Source organism: Condylura cristata, unplaced genomic scaffold, assembly GCF_000260355.1.
Source record: "Condylura cristata isolate star-nosed mole 26May11 unplaced genomic scaffold, ConCri1.0 scaffold00019, whole genome shotgun sequence".
Classification (NCBI taxonomy): Eukaryota; Metazoa; Chordata; class Mammalia; order Eulipotyphla; family Talpidae; genus Condylura; species Condylura cristata.
The window spans coordinates 31,937,273-31,958,308 of NW_004567120.1; the positions used below are offsets into that span (position 1 = coordinate 31,937,273).

Below are 21,036 nucleotides of genomic sequence, written 5' to 3' on the forward strand. Positions count from 1 at the left end.
GCTAGCTGGCTACAGAGCTGCTTCCACTGATTTCCAGGTGCCCAGCACCAAAAAGGCATTTTGGACACCCCTGATTTCACCTTGTTTGCACACAGACTCAGAATATCAGCCAGAGGGGGGGGGCTTCCTGTACTCTTGCCCACTTGGGCAAATACCCCTGATGTACTAAACCCTACATATAATCTGAGGGCAAATTAACCCTCCGAGTCATGCCCAGCAGCCATGGATAAGTGTCTGCTCATGACTCTGTGGTTGTCACAGGCCTCAACTTAGAAGTGCGGCAACGGAGAAAACTTCACTCAGCCGAGTCTTAGCAATATTAAACTCCCAGCCCAGAACCTGAACAAGCAGGAAAGACCAGGAGAGCGACAAAACTGTAGCTGGGGGCCCAGGACAAAGTTTACCACGAGTGAAAGGTGTCTTGTCCATGCTTTATAAAGTGTTTTCTGAAGAAGTGGGGGAGCTACCTGCACTCTCAGTCCTTGGGGGTGCCTGCCATAGGTGGGCACAGCCCTGCCTCTGGCCAACCAGTCTGGGCTGAGCCAGTGTCTTCTACTAACTGCTAATTTCCTTGTCTAGACCTCACGGTGACCTTTAGAGTTTCTTGCGGCCATCCCAGAACTGTCTTTTGCTGCGAGACAAAGATCCACACGTCTCCTGTGTTTCTGCATGTCTTATAAACAGAGGTCCTGAGTGCCTTTTGTTCTGACTATTTTTTTCAAGTCTCTTTTAAGGGTGACCAGACTTGGAAGATAGTGTCTCCCATCAGAGAAAAGAGTTTCATGATCTCCTGGCTCAAGGTTCCTGCCCCAAGACTCATGCAGAAGTCATCAGCCCCCTCTGCCTTCCCCAGGGCACAATGCTGGCATGCTGGCTGCTGCTATTGCTGTGAGAAGCAAACCATCCTATGAGCCAGTTGTCCTGTGTCTTTAACCCGCGTCCCAGAAGCAGGGCTGTACTAACTTACCAGCTGGTAGCGGGTCAACACCTCAGATCCCGCTCTTTGAGGAAATCTTCCTACCACAACAGCCCATTGGCTGCAGAGAGGAGTAAAAGCTTTCTTCTGCAGGCTCAAAACACGTAAGGCACCGGCCATCCATGCTGCCACTTCTCCTCAAGGCCAAGGCAGGTCAGGCCAGACTCATGAAGAGGCCATCTGTTTTTCTCATATGACCCACACTATGTATAATTTCAGAATGAACTATCACAACAAGCTTTCTTGTGTACCCATTTTTGAAATGTGCCCTGAAATGAAACATTTAGTGCCTTAAAAGGGGATGGGGCAATGCCTTTTTATCTGTATTCCTCTCATCAATCAATAGCTAATCTATGTTTCAAAATTATATTTCCCCCTGGGAATTACTAAAGCTCCTCTAATTGTGAGTGAAGAAAGGATGGCAACCTGTGAACATTTTTGTCTTTTCAGAACTGGACCTCAAGCAAATCAAATCACTTACCATCGCTCTAGTGGCTGACTACAGGCACTAGGTGCTGAGTCATTTACTTGTTTTTATTATTTTGAAATCACTTGGAACTGTAAACAGCTTGTATAAATTCAGACAAAGTATCTTTCTGAGACTAAGAATGAAAGTCCAAAGAGATAGTGTGAAGAGAAAAACACTGACCTTCTTCTGGCACCTATGAAATAACCTCAGCCTTCAAAAGCAGAGAGGAAGGTAAGGCCAATCTTGGAAATTCTGATGAGTTAGTCACTCACACAGACAGCAAAATATAAAATTTGATAGAGTGAATTATTATTGAGGATCAACAGAGAATCATCCCCAGAGCTTCCTAGTACACACAAGTAAATACTGACTTCACTGAAGATCTCTTCAGAAATTCTAGCAAAGGAATGGATATACCTGCACAGGGCACTGTTAGCCTCTCAGGAGGCAAAGTTACTAGTAAGGAAACTCTGTAACTGCCACAGTCCAGAATCAAAGGCACATGCATTTAAAATTATCTGTTGCTCCAATAGGCAAACATTGCAACTGGAAGCTAATCTATTCTCACCCTGGGCTCTGTGCAATTTTCTGACTGTGATTGGGTCCTTTTGATCATTCACAAGCATTCCTTCTTCCCTGAAAAAATTCTCTGTGCCTTTAAGTGTTATGAAGGCTAAAAATCTCATGCCTTTTAGTACTTCATTTGGAAAAATCTCCAAGGAGGGAAAATGGATCCAAAAACTCATTGTGCAGCTGGAAAAACAGTAGAGAGTAATGCAGGTTATTAAATAAGATAATAAAAACCTACTTAGCCCATGTTTTGGGAATGAAGACTCTGGTGAAGCGAGAGTATAATTATTTGAGAACGATATACAATCATAGTTAAGAGCATTAGCTTTGCAGTCAGATCCAACTATGAATCCCAGCTCTGCTACCTGTTAGCCAAGTGACCCCAGAATTTGAAACTGAATTATGGTTATTTTTCCAGACACTTCCTGCAAGGTCCAGTGTCTATCACAATGCTTCCAAAATTAGGTGCTCAATAAACATTTCCTGAAATGAATCCTATTTCAGATAGCGCTTAAATGACTAACATAATGAAGGAAGAAATGGAAAAGTGGTGGTAGAAAGGTGATAACTTTGCACAATATTCAGTGACACATATGAGGGAAGGCAAGAAACTGCGGGAAGGAAGCACTAATACTGAGAAAATCTGAAATGAATCAGGAACGTACATGTGACTAAATGTGAAAAAAAAAGCAAAAACAGTCGTGTGAGGATCCTTGAGCAATTACTTTGGTGGGGTGGGGAGAAATAAAGGAGTCAATGAAATCGTAGGAAGTTTGGGGGAACTTTCTGGGAGAGTAGTAAATATACGGTACATTGATTTCACTCATGTAGTCAAGTGGATGAATTATACATGAAATGTACAACGGCGATGCCTATAATCCATATACATAGTGTATGACAAGCAATCAAAGCAGTCTGAGAATGAAAACAACTGCATTGTAAAAAGAATGTTGTGGCAGTCAACTATTTGGTTATAGAGGAGCAGCAATATTGAAAATTTGTGTATTGAAAACTGTTCATATTTGTATTGGCTTTGAGGTATTAGATGTGGAATTCAATAATGTGCTGATGAATTTAACAGTGATACTCTTATGCAAATACTATTAAAGATCTATTCAATACTCACTTGGGGCAGAGATATTTATACTAGTGTACAAATGCAGATGGAGAGTCAATTATCAATTGACTCTCATGAATACTTTCTTGGATTTTGCAGTAGAATTTTTCTCTCCTTCGCTTCCTTGGTTTCCTGCCCTCCCTTCTTCCTTTTCTCACCTCGTCCTCCCCCAACTTTCCCTCTCTGACACACACACATAGTCATGCACATCTACTTCCAAACACTAAACATTAAATATCTTTTAACACTTAAGAACAAGTTCACAAAAAACTCGTTATCTGTTTGGTAATTGGAAACATGTAGGAGAAAAAATACTGGCCGGGGCCAGTCGATTCCTGCATGTGCCTCCAACAGTGCCAGAAGCTTCTATTTCAAATCGCCCTCACATGTCAATCCTCTTTCACAGATGAGGACTCTGAAGTCCTGGCTTCATCACTGCCATTCATGTCCAACTTAAGAACCTACTTTATCTTCTAAACAATGTGGCTGGAGTTGCTCCCAAGGGAGTCTTATGAGCAACTAGGGATCTTCTAAAATGACAAAATTTTATGATGATTTCTGCAGCTTCTCCACAGGACTTTAGTGTCTGAATCTCCAGGGTGGACACCAAAAGTCTGCTGAACAAGTTCCCCAGGGGATTGTGATGATGAACCAAGATACTGACTGCAAACTTTTCACCCATTGGGGTTCTGCCAGCAACAACACCCCAATATTCACCCACCAGCCTAGTACTCTGAAGAACTGAAAACTATGCTAAGGAGAAAGAAACACTAACAGGCCACACTTACAGGAATTTAACGATACCCTGTTCTCTTCAGAGACCACAATGTTTTTCACAATGTTTTTCATAAGGCAAGAGGGCAATGACCAAAACACCCGGTCAGAGTTCCCATGTGGCAGTGTGGCAGATTTCATGGCACAACTTGTGCCCAGATGAAGAAGCTACCCCAAAAGAGCCCAGGAAGAAGATGATTTTCAAAGAAGGCACTCTCCACAACTTAACTTCCAGCTGGGCTGACCAGCAGGGCTGTGACTGTTATCACCACAGCAAGGGGAGGGAGCTCCAGCAACATCTCACTCATGCTTCAGTTTTAAATCAGCTTTTGCTTTGGGACATTCTGAGGGCTCGCTAACATGAACAGAGGTCTTTGGGTTACCCGGCCCTTACTTGCTCCCACAAATTGTCTAGTTACTTTCTAACCCACGCAGAGTGTGAGCTAGGTCACATCTGACCATTGATCCCCTCACCAGCTATTTATTAGGCATTACTTAAAGGTGGTGATAATGAAATCATGATAAGGCAGTTTACATATGCTTTCTGGTCTCATTCACGTGTTCCCTAGGGAAGGCAAACTGCACGCTCTCATAAGCAGCTAGGAGCCGAGAGCTATCAAGTCCTTAATGGTCAAACCAGACAGAGACTGAATCACTGACCTTTCTTCCTGAATGATGACATAACATGGATTCCTCCTGTATACACAAATGTACACACGCACATGCCCACACTCATCTAAATTCTAGTTGTTCTGCACCCTGAGATAACCATGCCATGAAAGTTAACTACATCTTTGCAAATCTAAAGGAGCTTTTGGAAATGAAAGTAGGAAGGAGTGTAATGGAAGACAGACTAGTATGGTGGAAAGAACCTCAAAGTATTGGAGCACAATGCCTGGATTCTCCTTCTGGTTATTCCATTAATTAGATAACTTTTGGCAAGCCTCCCTGAACTTGATTTCTTAATTTGTAAATCAATGGGATTGGATAGCTAATCTTTCACAAGTACACTATGGTGAACTTTATTCAGTTCCATGTCTGTCTGTCTGTCAACTAGACTATGACCTTTTCAAGACTTAAGAACTATGTCTTGCATAGCTTTGAATACCCAGCACCTGGCAACGTGCCATTTACAAAGCAGATGCTTAGTAAATGTTTACTAAATAAGCCTTCTTGTCTATAGCACTTAATCCCTTATCAGCCCTCCACCCTGTTTTTTGAGGTATAAAAGCACTATAAGAGAATACATGTTTTCAAGATCAATTATGTGGGTCAGGTGGCCAGTATCAGAGGCGTCTTTAAAGATCCTCCCATACCTCGCCTTTAATGCTGTCTCCTTATGTTTCCTTTTGCTGGAAACATTTCCACACCCGTCATTCTGGTTTTGTCTGAACGACAGTGGGCCTCAGATCAGGTGAATGAACATAGAGCTACACTGGCTTTCCATTTTTCTAGTTGCATGAGATTTACGTTTGTAAGCACCCCCAGAATCTGGCCTCAAATCATAAAGCAGTCAACAGAATAATTAACCACTGAAGAACACTATCATTAGGTAGGACAGCTCTGTTCATTTTACTATACAACATTTTCTCAGCAAATGTGTTTTAAATGGCTAACGTTGTGAATCGGGCAAGCAGAGGGGTCCCTAAGCAGTCATGCTGTGGGTTGTATCGTTTCCGACCCTTCCTACTTTAATTCACCAAAGCAACCAACCACTCCTATAGTTTTGTACTTTGTAGAGTTTAAAGGCGAGGCTAAATGACTGATCGGCTCTCTTCCTGTTGGATAAGGATTGGCTTGCGATATACACAGCACTTTTGCTGTTTAAAAAAACAAAACAAAACAAAACAAAAACAAAGCACCTAGTCAATCAAGCCATCCTAGACCGACCAGGGCTTTAAATGCCGGTTTTTCCCACCTCCACTTAACTAGCTCGGGGATCCTGGGCAAGATGTCTCACATATCCAAGCTTCATTTCCTCCTGCTGAAAATGGGACACAAATAGGACCTATCTCATGATTGCTTGTGTAATACATGAACTGGCCAGCAGAGGAACTGGAATAGAGCAGGAGCTCAATGATGGTAGGATATGACACAGTTGATCTCAAACAACACAGATTCGAACTGCACAGAGTACACTGATATACAGAATCATTTTTCTATATTTCCACATTCATGGATTCAACCTGCTGCAAGTGCTGGTTGGCTAAATCCACAAATGTGAAAACCATGTATATAGATGAGGGCTGACTAGATTACACTCAGTTTCGACTGTGCAGGGCTAGGCACCCCTCACCCCAACACCCACATTGTTCAAGGGTCAAATGTGGTATTTTACCATTGCCTCCTACAAAGCTGGCAGCATTTGGGATTCATCACCACTTTAGTGGGAAATGGCCAGGGGCTTTTGGCTGTATGTTCTAGCTACATAGAAAAGCAGACCGTTGCTTCAGAAAGTGTGCACTCTAGCATGGCAGGCACGATGATGTAACAACAATGCTGACCTTTCATAAATGTGCTACTGCCACCATAAATCCCATCAAGCCTAGACTGCCGTCATCAGGGCTACAAAAGCAACAGCTGGGAAACCCGGATGTTTTGCCTTACTTCTGTTCTTGGAAGGGCTCACCTAGGGGTTTTACCCAAACCTCCTGTGCTCAACATCAGTACTCAATAGGATACTGATTAAGGGCATGAGTGAGAAATCAGAATCAGCAAAACTGGTGACACTTAATGAAAGGGAGACCGGATCCACTTTTGTACCACCGTGCTCCCATAACTATACCTAGTTGCCCTTGGGCAACGTACATCTTCACAGAGCTTCAGCTTCCTACTTTATGAAATGGGGGTAACAGCTCGGACTTCACAAGGTTGTCATAAGGATGATGCTAACTGACAGTAATGGTAATAACAGCGACTATTTATAAATACATGCCAGATACATGCTAAGTGCTTTATTCCCTAGCTTTTCAATCCCTAGTTTATGAAGCAGAAATACAAACTCATGAAGATATAATGTTTCATTCAAGTTTCCACAGCAAGCAAGTGGGTGGAGCTAAAATTCAAGGCAACCGTTTATGAGAACACAGCCAGGAGACTTAATGTGCTCTCTAGCTCTATGAGGTCACTGAATCCCTCCATGACCCCCACCTACCCTCTGATCTTTCTCAGTTTTCCCCATGAGCACCACCTACCCTTTGGGCTGCCCCACCCCAATAGGACCCAATTCCTCTGAAGATTGTGGACGGGTACTCACAGTGGTGGTCAGCTTTCCTCCATTCTTCTGGACATACTGGATGGAATCATGGATGGTCGAGAAGAGACCGAGCAGTACATTCTCCATGTCGTAGATCCTGTACATGCCATTCACCAGTTCTTCAAGAGACAGGATGTATTCTCGCCAGTACTTGTCAATCTCCACTACACCTGCCATGCAGCCTTGCATGACCACATTGCAGTAGCCACCGCAAGGTTTAACCATCATGAGTCCCTGGCAGTAAGAGCAGTACCACATTCTGGTGAGCATTCGGCTACAGTCCTTACTGAACTTGAGGTGATCGGTGGTGTTGATCACTTCAATCCCGAGATTCAGGGCCTGAAGGAAGATTCTGGTGACTTGCAGTGACTTGGAAACCTGGGTCATAATAAGTTTGGGGAAATTCCCAAATACTTTCAGATCACGTCTTGCCCCTCGGAGGCATTCATTGATGTCTAAGGCTGACTCAGGAAGGCCTGGGTTCATTAGCTGGGTATAAATGACTGGAAATAGGCTGTCAAACAATTCATTGACCATGTCATCCACATTGATATCAGAACCCAGGATGTAGAGAGACACATCAGTGAAAAATTCACCCACAAACTCAAAAGCTTGTGGGGTCAGGCTTGGATAGTTGTTCTTGAACATGGCATTGGTGTAGTTCTTGGCATGACGAACAACGATTTCAAAGGCCTCTGTAAAATAAGATACAGAAATGCCCACAAATTAAGACATGAAAATCCAGGATGCAACTAAACTTAAGATTTCACAATTGTGATGGTGATTAAGAACCCAATGCCTTAAATACTTGACTCATATTCATTTCTGGCATTGCCTCTACTCCTGCAGTTGTTTGCTTCTATTAATCAATTTTCCTTTCTGAACATGAAGTCCAAACTCTTATGTACACATAAATTCTTAAACATACAAGTTAGTTATATTAAAACGATAAAAGCCAAGATTCAGTTAACATTTCAACCTCTCGTGAACATATTGATTAAATATTGGCTAAATTAGAAGTTATTTCTCTTCCACTCATTGATTTATTCAGTTTAAAAGAAATTGTATTTCAAGACATTTCATTTTTAGACAGAGATAAATATTTGAAAACCAACAATATACAATATAAACTCACATAACAATTTAAGCCTGTTCAGCCCTGGAGGAGAGGCATGATCTTAGCCAAGAATAAAAGCTATTACAAATTTAATCATTTTGGGTAGGTTTTCTCCAAATAACTTTAAAACAAGCTGACAGATTGCCAGACTGGGAAATGGAAGTTATCCCCTAAATGGGTAGCTGGATGGGAAAAAATGATCCATGCAATTATCTATGCATTTGATATTGAAAATAATATCTCTGGTTTTTGCAACCTGAACATCTGGAAAGCTAAGTACTAAGCTTCCCTGGTAAATTCAGTTGCCACGTGGCTTGGAAGCCTTATCCACTCTACAGAGACTAAAAGTTCAGAATTACATCTGCTGCCCCTACCCTTTGGCATGTGGCCCAATTACTGCTGATGCTTCAAGAGAAAGTAATAATGTTACCATCTCTTTCTACAAACTGAAACACTTCAGATAAAACTCATCCCAAATAATCATGAGTTCCACATTCATAGGAGGGAAGGAAAAACAATGATAATACTAGACTTTTCCAAAAAATAGTTTAAGATCAAACAAATACAACCAAGTTTCCTGAGATATTTAAATTAACTTAGTTCATTCACTTCCTTACAAAGTGCAAAGGTCCATGACAGATGGACCCCAAATGATGCCAATTCATAAGCCTTGAAAAATCAAAATGTTTCCACTTTCAGACTTCTAGAGAGACTGTGCTCAACCGCTCCTAGGGATCACTTAGTCCAACATCTCAGTCATCTGCTGCAGAAATGAGTGCTAAATTGTGCCACCACCATCTACCCTCATCCCTCATGAGGCAGAATATGCTCACTGAATTCTTCCCTTAGGCTTTTGACATGCCCAGTGATGCTGAGCAGATGCCAGTGCAACTCTACTAGGCTTCCAAGCCCAGTTGAGAAAGTTAATCTTAATTTCCATTAGTTGGTACATGTTTGTATGTTTTATTTCAGTTAGAAACATTAAGTGATTCTTAGGAAGCTCACCTTCCTAACCCCGCATGCTACTTTATTCTCAATCCCTGAATCTAAAGGTTGAATGAAACCAGGAGATCATCTACCCCAATAAAGTGACCAGTCAATCAATTCTTTAAGATCATGAGATTTATAAATTTTAAAATGCCCATTCATTTTTTAAAAATGTATTCATTTTAGTTTCAGCTAGCAGTTGCTTATTACGTACTAGATGCTGTGTTAGGTACTAGAGGTGCATAAATTCTGGATAGGTGAAGATAGAAGACACACTAGTCTTGTCATAAAAATACTTAGAAGCCATATAGCTTAGAGTTCATAAAGTCTATTTCCAAGTATATTATGACATCTACTTTTTACAACAACCTTGTGAATTTCACAGTGCGATCCCCATTTTATAGTTGGTGAAACTGAGACTCAGCAGAGTTTAAGCGCATAACTACAAAGTAGTAGCCAACTCAAACTTGGTATCTCCCAGCCACTGTTACATTCTAGCTAAACCTGATATCCAACACAGGCGTTCTCAAAATCTTCACAGAAAGTCAAGTTCTTTTAAAAACTCATCATTTTCTCATTGGCTTCTCCTCTCCAAATGGAAATGAACTAGACAAAATTGCAGCCCAAATGCTAAGAAAGCAGAGTGGTATTTACATTTTGCCTTGGGGGATCATGAGGTAAGTGAAGAATGACCACTACTGAGAACCTGTTCTATAGATCTCAGTCATCTAAGCTACCCTACAATAAATTATCTACAAGGCAAATTTCACCTCTAACACATTATATATTTTTTTCTCTAAGGTGCAAGATATATGACAGTGAGATATAAAAGGCTACACTGTCATAAGCTTTTTTTAAAGTTTCTGTTACTGGCACTGCTGGATCAATAGAAAAAGAAAATTACTAAAGATCATGAACTCCTCTGCAGAAAGAATGACAACTCAAATTGCAGGAGAAAGGGCAAGGAGGCTTATATCCAACCTCAAGCTCACACGTGTTCATTTGCTCCAACGTTCACAGTTCAGAATCCACTTAGCACATCTCTAGGTTTTGCCCAGCCCCCTAGTACCTAAATCGCAGGAGAACAGACCAAAACAAAACCACTCAAGCCAAGGCTCCTAGGTGAAAAGTCATGCTCACTTTTTTTTTTGGGGGGGGGTGCAACTTGAGGATTCATTCAATGAAACCAAAGGGTAGAATTAATGCAAGGCAGTTCAGCCCAATATCTTTCTGGTCAAATGATAAAGCACACATCAGCTAAGGAAGCTTTTCCTGTCTCTTCATGGGAGAGAAGTCAAGAGTCAAATTCAGATGTAAAAACAGATATTATTAAAAATGTGGTGTGAACATGAAATATTCTAATTTACTTACAATATGTATAAAGATAACTGATGGATAAATATACCTAAGAAATTGAGTTAATACACATCCCGATGTAGCAACGTTCCCAGATCTGCTATGCCCCCCATCACTACCTTGGGCTCCACTACTTGATACACTGTAATGTTGTCTGCAATCTCCTTAAATCATGGTGCACATAAAAAGGACACAACTCTCCAAATGTGTTTTAATAGGCGAAGTGTGCAATAAGGCTAGTCCCTCTTTTTAGGTAGTTCAATAGCTTCTCCTGTTTCCTCCCCCAGAACATAGAGCCTATATTGTAACAAAAGGAGTATGCTCTTGTGGTTGGAAGAGAGGAACAAACGACCATTGAGTTCCCTGAAAGCCCTTAAGAATAAGGTAGTCATTACAGAAGCAGGTTACTTTGTTCAGGGCAGTGTCCTCTGGCATTGTAAGAATGGCAAATACTTTATATAGCTATTTATTTTTTAGGATAAATGACATGCAATAGATTAGACTCAAAACAGTCCTTTTCAAATGCAGGTACCTTACTGGAGAAAGAAAATTAACATTTAAGAGAGGTGTGCAATGTACATGCCAGGATCTGTGATAAACACATGTCCTCTCACTTTAACACTATCATACGCACTTGGAATTATTTGTATTTTACTGGCAAAGAAACTGATGCTCAATAATTAACTGAATTACATAATGTGATACTTCTTGGAAGTTGTCACTCTATCCTCAACAATAAACAAACGCTTCTTTTTAGACCCATCAGGGAAGTGAAAGAAATCAGTCTACAAACACTACAGACCATATGATTCCAACTAATTTGACAGTCTGTAAAAACAATAAAGAGATCAGCCATTACCAAGGATTTTAGGGGAAGAGGTGAGAACATGGGGTGAAGCCCCTGGATTTTTAGGGCACTAAAGCATGCTGTATGATATTCTAATGGAGAATACAAGACAGTGTGCATTTGTTAAAACCCATAGAACTATGCAACACAAAGAATGAATCTTAATGTGAACTATGGGCTTTAATAATAGAAGCTCATTAATCACAACAAATGTACCACCCTAATGCTAATAACAATAATAATGGAGTAAACTATTTGCAGGGGTGAGGGAGATAAAGGATGGCTAGACTAGCTGCTTCATTTTTGTTTACATTTAAAACTGTTCTAAAAAATAGTCTTCATTCTTTTAAAATGAGAAAAACTGTTCCTTGAAAATTAGTACTTGATAGAACTAGTGACTAGAACCACTGAAAATCATTAATTCACCCCCTCCCCCCCCCACAGTCTGCTGACATTTCTTTCATGAGTTAGGGAATTCTAGCATACAATACATGCCATATGGCATCAATGTCATTTTAATTGACAAAAAACACTGGAAAAGTTAATGGACCAAAACACCCAAATAGGTAACACATTTCAATGTTATTTTTGAATACTGAATGATTTCTTAAAAATCAGCAACATAAAAATGACAACGTTAGGTTGCAAGAAAAGTCCCGACATTTTCTAGGAATCGTTCTTAGAGAAGACACTAAAAGCATTACTTCAATTTCTGTTGGATTTTTTTGGCATTGATGTTCCACATCAATTTAACTAGAACTGACTAAGGCTTAGACATAAGATGCTATTAAATATAAGCCAGTTATGTATGCAGACCCATGACCAGACTAGAAATGTATGTAGTCTTGCTTTTAATGTTTGGCATACTAGGCTTATGAATAAAATGTGCATCAATTAGAAATAAAGAAATGATCAAAAGAAGCCTATTTTAAAGGACTGTTACATGTATCATTTCATTGATCATTCATATATCAAAAGACTGATAATAGATAAATTGATAAAGGTAGATATTTCCCCCCAAAGACTATTACAGATCAGAGAAGACAAAGTGATTCACTCAAAGGTTCCTCAGGAAAAAAAGAAATGAACTATAGAAAATTTATGACGCTGCAACAGCTGACCACCCCTTTGCCCCATTAGTCCAATTAGTTCTTATCATATACCCTCCATTAGCTTTTCTGAGAAACTAGTTTGTTTTAACATTCTGGACACTATGATTCATGTATCCAATCATTTTCCCTCTTTGCATTTGTTGTTAGAGAGCACAGATTAAATTTATAGCCTACACTATCAAACACTGTCAACTTCATGTCATGCATTTTGTGTCATAACCTTGGTCCTGGCTTCCTCTTACATTCATTCCTGTATTTCCCCTTTCCCTGATTGTTCCTATGTATTTCAATCGTGCTGTGTCTTGTTGTTATTTGCATACTTTAAATTCTCTTTTGGAACAAGGTAGGATGTAAGTAAATAGAACAAGGAGGAGAGAGAGAGAAGCTATACCTACCACCTCAAGACAAAATCAGGTGGAAATGAAGTGTTTTCATGAAAAGTTTGAGTAGCACCTATAGAAATGTTTGTATTCAGAAATGGCCAGTCCCACTTCAGGAACTCACTAGCAATCCCAACATTCTCCCTCAGCGGTTCCCTAGATGAATCTGCACACACTCTTTCTAAAATCTTTTATCTTTTTTTTTTTAACCTCTTTCCTATATCTTCAACATTTCGGTCAAATGTTTGTATCAATTTGAAAACTTGGAGGGCAGTATTAAGGCTGGCTTCATTACAGTTCAGAACTTGCCTGTTTTCATGCTGGATTCAGGAACAAGTCACTGTAGAGAAATTAAGAAAGTGACTTGACAGATGCATGGAGGGAACTCCCAGATGTCGATGTGTTTCCAAAACTGGTAAGACTTTAGAGCAATGCATCTTGCAGAAATCACTGGGGGGTTAGGGACTGGTGGATACTCCAAGAAAAACTGTAGTTCTTCTAGAAGAATCTTGGGCAGCATCTTTTCATGCTAGACCATACTTTAACCTATCATTTCAATGAGTTAGTTCTAATACATGATCCTTAGTCTTTTTCCATTCTTTTCTGTCAGGCTTTTAATTGGGTGAGCCAATTACTTGATTGGAAAATATTCCTGTTATTTTCAAGGTTCTAATGGATCAGAAATGACACCTACTGAAGCAGGCATTGATTGGAGTCACATCCTTCCATCTCGCAGTTCACTCTTTACAAAAGAAAGCCCACTAGTATCTGAGGAAGCTCTATAATTCCTCCCAGAATAAAAACTGCATATTAAAAAGCCATCACAACTCAGAAAATGTTTCTACTTGGTTGAAATATTTTCTTTAAAACAGGCCTTTGGGGGCCCTCCCTGGTGGCGCAGCGGGTTAAAGCACTGCACTGAGAAGCTAAAGCCACTTCCACATGAGTTCGATCCCCGCCTGCCCCGGAGGAGACCACATGGCTTGGCAGACTTCTCCTGACCTGCCCACTGCTCCCCTCAGCAGTGTACTTCGTCGATCTGCTGTTCTGTTCCCCGCTCTGTCTCTGGTGAACCCTCTCACCCTCTGCATCTCTGGCCTGTACCCCAGTTCTGTATGAATAAATAAATAATCCTTTTTAAAAAAAAGCTTTAAAAACAAAACAACAACAACAAAAAAAGCCTTTGGGTTTATAGGGATGGGGACAGAATTACTCTGAATAGTCATGAGAAGAACGACTAACGACTCGACCAAAGATTCACCAAGACATTCTAGGTCTAGTTCCTGACTTCTCAACTTGAGAAATTTACTTTTTATAGAGTATGATCATAATTTTACAGGTTAAAGCTAAAGAATTTTGTCTCTTAACCACCTACTATTATGAACTATAGCATAGGAAAATAAAAATGGGTTTTTGAGGACTGAAAAGTCTGTTTCTTAATGAGGGAAATGGTTTCATTTAAGATTTAAACGCAAACATCCTGGCATCTAATAAAAACTTGTATTTCTTCTCAGTATACCTTTAGACACTCAAAAAAAAGGGCTCTTCTCTAGGGGTCTTTTATGTTGTTGGGACAATTAATGTGTCCATTTGACACAGGCTTACTCTTGTCTGCTCTTCCCTCCTATAACCACTTAACACACTAAACGAGTATCCTAAGGTCAGCCATCAGTATTTTACGCAACCACTGCTACTGCAGAGAACTGTGTCTGTAACCTGTTATTAAGGATTTGTATAGCGCTTTGTGTTTTTGCAAGTGCTTCATGGCCAAAGCTTTAGCGATTATAAAAGCCACAAACTCCTATTTCCCATGGTTACTGGAAAATGTATGCCCACCTTCCTTCCTTACACTAATGAGAACTACCAGATCTGAGCTGCCTTAAAATTCACACACATACCCTCTCGAGGTACCTTCTCAAGGCCTTTATCATTCATGCACTCAAAAAGTACTGTTGAGAAACAGACAGACAGACATGAGTCTACTACTCTCTATTTTCTTGTAAAAGTTAAGGTACATCTGGGATAAGGTCCCCAGTCCCCAAAGGCTCGGGCTGGCGCTTCTCTTTCTGAGCCATACTCTGGCCTCTTGTCACTTATTTGACAAGTCTCTCCATTGGTTTGAGACCTAAATTTTCACAGGCCCCTGATATTATGTGAGGTCAACATTAACCACTTGCTAGAAGACTACTTAAAGTCCACTTTCGAGGCACCTTATCTGTCTTATTTAGATTGACTGCATTTGTATAATACTCCATTTTCCATTTAATATTTATTGAATGCACAGTATCTGCTAGACTGTGAATAAAACATGCAAACAACATGGTGCGTGTACCCTAGAGGCTTGCAAAAGCCAGCTGTGATAAAATACCTGATGGCCTATTTCCTTTGAAAGGCATAAAGTAACTTGCAGACATGAAAACACATTTTGTTCTGTGAAACTGTATCACCTAAATGTACATAATATACATGGTAACATGATCACCATAACTGAAGTGTCTCATGTTATTTCAGAGTTTAAAAACGTGTGCTCTCATTTCATTCCCCTCCATCAGTGAAAGCGAAAGTGCGGGTGTGGGCGTATGCATGTGCACACGTGCCTGCAAACAGTAGCTAGGGAAATATCCCAATTTCACAGATGAGTAATTGAAACTAAGGCTGTCGTAAGTCAGTTAGCTATGTGGTGGTTGGTGGCCATGATAAATCACAGCACTCTGGACTGTATGTGCAATGCTTTTCAGTTATGTCCATATCCTTCCAGGGAAAATATTGCCTAACACTTAATGATTAGCTTTAGGTATAATAAAAACAAGAATCCATGGAGTATTTACCATCTGCCAGGTGGTGTTTCAAGTGCTTTATGCGAATGAATCCATGTATTTTGAAAATGCTCCCACCAGGTGGGTCTACTTTGTTTCTGTTTGACAGACAAGGGAACTAAGGCACAGAGAGGTTAAGTAACTTGCCCAAGGTTATACAGTAAAGGACCAAGATTTGAATTCAATGAGTCTGACTCTGGAATTTATGCACAAAACCATTATGCAATAATGCCTTGAGCTATGGGTGGCTTGTCACTTTATTATTTTTTACTTTCGGTTCAATTACTAAAAAAAGTTAATATTTCAGTTGTATGTCTATACTGGCTATAATGCACACTTCAGGAAAATGATTCCATAACTTGGCAAAAAGTCTGAATGATTCCAACTTCTGAGCAAGAACAATAGTTCCCCAGAAACATATTGCTTGTGGTGTCTCATCAGCCTTAAGGAAAAGTTAATTTTGAGAAATAAGTGGAAAAGGTCAATTTTGTACATATTCTAGGGACTATTGGTATGAGCTCTCAGCCCTAATGTTAAAGTATGGTATGTAAGTGAAAGGCTAGTCTCTGCAAAAAGGCTGACCCTCCTTGGCAGAGAAGATTCAAGGACAAAGAGTTTTTAAGTTTCTTGGGACCCAGTCTCCTGAACAGTACACCGGTACATGGAACCCAGTGAAGACGAACTCTGGCTTGATGAACTCAGGGGAAGTGCTACTCAGGTGCACTCAATCGGGAGGTAAGTTTACCATAGTGACTCTGACCAAAGTCAATGGCAGATGGGAAGGTGTGGCACAGCACCAAGTTCAACCATATGGATTTCCCCCAAACTTATCAAAAGAAGAGAATGTTTGACTCATGGCAAACTGCTCTTATATTCTAAAAGCTTTATGAAATGATTCTTGCCCCCACATTAGAACAGAGTCATGGGTGTGTGTGCCTGTCGGGTCAGTCTGTGTGAGGAAATGGGGGGTGGGTATTGAATATCCATGGTTTAATGTTATCCCTTTACAAAACAAGTCCATGGGAATTGGGATCATAACAGTAGGGGGAGGGAAATGCACTGGACTATGGTGATGGCCCATGGGTGATTTGGTGATGGGAAACCCAAGGGGATTGCAACTGAGATGGGAAAAAAATGCACAAAAATATGTAAAAAAAATAAGCTAATAATATTAATTAGAAAAAAAAGTCCAATGGTAAGGCGAATCCCAGGGTTATCCTGAAGACCTCCCTAATGAAGCTGGCATATTAGTTTGCTTCCCTTGGTTTTCTTACGAGGTCCTCATGGGACTAAAATGACCATTATGATTTGCTGAGTTGACTCGAGTGCGAGAGGGTTTGATAAATGCCAGATGCTTCTCCAAAGAACTGATGTTGCCATGCAGAAGGGGAAGCATTTCATAATTTACAGCACATCAAGCACCCAAAAGAAGGAATCCTTTCTCCAGAGAACTTGAGTATCAGTAAATAAAAGTCCATGCACCATTTCATGAATCCAACTTGTCTCCCTTCTTCCAGCAAGTATTTAACAATCTCTTTTTGATGTGACTTTTCCTTTGCTTAAGAACATTATTGTCATGGATCCAGAAATACAGTGTGTACAAAGCTGAATACTGCCTAAGATCCTCCTCTTCCTTTACATATCCCTCATCAATTCCTCCCCACCTTAATTATTGGAGGAAGAACTACTTCCTCTAGAGTGGTGACAGGCATCAGGAAAAAATCAGTATGGTAACAGTGATCTATGAAGCAGGTCACCTAATTCCTGTAGGTGTGAAAAAAGTTTCATTGCAACCTATTTGCGCCAAGGAGCTCCATTCTAAGGCTTGTCTGCTACCCGGTCTGGTCTGGAGAAACTTCTGGGGGTTTCAGCAACTATCTGATGAGCCTAAAATGCCAGGGCAAATTCAAAGGAATTAGAGAAACATCTTTCATTAAAAACTCCAATGTATTTGGTCTTTTTTTTTTTTTAAGATTTTATTTATCCGTACAGAACTGGGGTACAGGCCAGAGATGCGGAGGGTAGGAGGCTTCACCAGAGACAGAGTGGGGAGCAGAACAGGCAGATCGACGAAGTACACTGCTGAGGGGAGCAGCGGGCGGGTCAGGAGAGGTCTGCCGCGCCATGTGGATCTCCTCCGGGGCAGGCGGGGATCGAACTCATGCGGAAGTGGCTGTAGCTTCTTAGTGCAGTGCTTTAACCCACTGCGCCACCAGGGAGGGCCAAAAAAACTCCAATGTATTTGTTTTTAAAAGGGATGTTAAGACACAAATACAAAAAGGACATGCACCAGTTCCCTGTGGCCAGTGCTGTACACTATGTATGAAGAGCATTCCCTGCTGCTCCCACAAAGGAGGGACCAGGTCAGTGTCCTCATGATTGATCTGTTGACCAAGGACCAGGAGACCTAATCGAATTTGACTTTCCAAACTATCTTAAACAGTTGCCTCCCTCATGCCATCCATCCCCCAAAACTGAACTCAATATTGAAGTATGGGAGGGGAAGGAAAGGGGAAAGAATAAATCAGTGGAATATAATTCTGTCTGATAGATGGACAAAGGGCACTATAAATTCTCAAGGCTCAATCCCTGGGAAGGCAACATCTGTGGGAAAGGAAATCCAGCTGCTGGCCAGGCCAGGCCCACTGATGACTGCTCTTGGTACACTGACATTTTCTAGGTTCAAAGAAAACAGTGCCTAAATCATTAAAAGGCCTGAGTGCTATTTTAAAATAATGCTTGGAGTGAGCTCATGTCTAAAGTGGCTTTCTGCCAGAAGACCTTCGACATACAAGGAGCTGATTTTAAATGGGCATTTAAAAAATGGTCCATTGCTGTAATTTGGCGATATGCCTGGAAAAAGGCTGATTTCGGAGATTGGGCATTTTAAGGAAAATCACTAAAATATAAGTTACAGTTGCTTTCCTTAATGAGGCCTTCTGCTCCAGTTGCTTAGCACTTTCCTTAAAGTGCTGGGAGTCCTCTGCTTGGCCGAGAGGCAGCCCTGAGGCCAGTACAATTGTACCAGGTCCTCCTCAACTGACCTCGACCAAGTCACCGATTCCAGCTTGTGGAGTCTAGAACAGTGAAGCAGACATCACTAAACCCTGATCTGTTTTGAGAAAGGTAAGGGGAAACCCGTCACAATGTTATTGTCTCAGTTTTAGGCATGGCCACCAAAAATAAAAAAAGAAAGAAGGAAAGAAAAATTCAAGTTCAAGTGTGTCACTTTCCCAAGTCTGCCAGGGGAAGACATGAAGGTCAATTCTCTGACCAGAACAACTGCAGCCAATGTAGAAAAGGGAATTGTTTCCTATTCTTCCTCAGGCCCTGAATTCAGGGAAGGGAGAAGTGTCAGTGGCCGGTGGACCTGGCCCACCATGACATGGATGGCTCACTGGAACATTAATGTAAACGATGCTCAAATGGCCCGTATCACTGGCCCCATTCTGGGCTTTCCCAACTGCGTGGATCTGAGTTTTCGATGGAACAAGCAACCAGTGCTCATAAGCTGACCAGTTATATTAGGTCTCTTTTTCCTGTGCTCCTTCCTCCTGTGTTGAATTTCTGGTCTTTTTTCTCTGTGCCTGCCAAAGAATGCCAAGTGGGGGCAGCGAATGCTGCTGTTAAAAAAAGAAGAAAAAAAAAAAGCAAAGCTGAGCTGCCATTTTGTGATGGATGCCAGACTCAAAGGCCACTGGCGAGCTGTGCACTGTGGCTGCGAGGGGTTATGTAGGTACCCTCACACAAGGGCGCACTCACCGGCACCCACAAAGTGCATGAAGCCTTAAGAGAAGGTGAACTGATCTGAGCAGACACATGTCCGCACAGCTCATAAAGGTGTGTGTGGCGCGCCAGAGCATACTGACCACCAGTACAGCCCACCAGCATGCAGTGACCCCCCAGTACAGCCCGCTAGTGTGTAGTGACCCCCGGGAAGGTCTGCGCTGGAGAAACAGATTCACCACCATGGATCCCCACCTGACGCAGTTCTCCCTTTCATCATTTTGTGTTGCTTGCTGGTATCTTGCAGCCCATCCCACCCCATCCCATAAATGCTAGATGCCCCTTTTTTCTTTGAATTAAAATCAGAGTTCATTTTGTACTGAGAACACCACAGCATCCTTGGAATCAGTGGTGAGATCCACACAACCGTGCTAAGTAACAATAACTAAGGTAACAACAGCTAGTAATATGAGCAGCATGATTCCATGCCTCTTGCATTTAGTGATTCCCTTCATCCTCACAGCCACCTGGGTCTTACTATTAACCCCATTTTACAAAAGGGAAAATTAAGGCTCAGAGAGCAAAAGTAACTTGCCCACGGTCACACATGGAGTAGGTGTGCAGAGCTGGCATTTACAGCAAAAGCTGTCTGCTGTGGGAGAACAGAGATTCTTGGAGGAGAGCAGAGAGAGTTTGAAATGGCATCATCACTGCTACCGAAATTTCAAATAACAGAAGAGACCATGAGATGTTTATTTTTATCCTGTAGAATTTCTGACTGAAATAGGGGAAGTTAATTAGCTATAAGACTTTATTAGGGCTAGTCTTTTCTCCGGGATGTATTCATATCAAACTCAGAGAAGGGCATGTTTAACATGTAAATAAATCCCCGGGGTTTAGAAACTTAAACCTCAATTTTGACAATGTCACATATTGACTGCACCTGTAGCATCAAACCCTCCAAAGACTGCTGAATCAAAGTTGAATGCCACTGTGCCAATTTCTAGTGACCAATCTCATGAATGACAGATCTACTGCTCAAGAACTTGGGAAGCCAAATTATAATTCAAAATTTACTTAATAAGAATGGATTCAATATGAACTCAATTTATAAGATTGGAATATTCAGTAGTAACATCACATTAAAATACACCTCCATATTACAATAACTGACATTTATTGAAGGATTACGAGATGCCAGGCCTAGCATTAAATATTTCATTATCTCCTACTCTCACAATGGTCCTCTGTGGTAAATGCCATTATTAAAATCCTCATGTTGCAGAGAGAAACTGAGGCTTTGGAAGTTGAGCAGCTCTCCCAACATCATGAAGCTGGGTCATGGGCACGGCTGTGGTTCTATTTATTCAGTCTGGTTATGGACCCTCACCCAGGCTACTATGCCATGTGTCCAGCGCAAGGCTGAACAGCACCGTCTGCTGCCTGCCTCTGTCATTTTCTCCCTTTCTCTGCTTTTGTGTGTCATACCCATCCCCAACCCCTACAGACACGTTTCTTCTTCAATGGTGTCAA

General features: G+C 41.2%; 1 protein-coding gene across 1 annotated transcript in view; it reads right to left on the reverse strand.

Moving 5' to 3' along the window:
• The window catches only part of GPC3 (glypican 3), a 354,530-nt gene that overhangs the window by 151,783 nt on the left and 181,711 nt on the right, over positions 1 to 21,036 (reverse strand). The window contains exon 3 of the mRNA XM_004685819.1: positions 7,163 to 7,857. Within this exon, the coding sequence (XP_004685876.1) occupies positions 7,163 to 7,857 (695 nt within the window). The remainder of the gene's footprint in view (positions 1 to 7,162; positions 7,858 to 21,036) is intronic.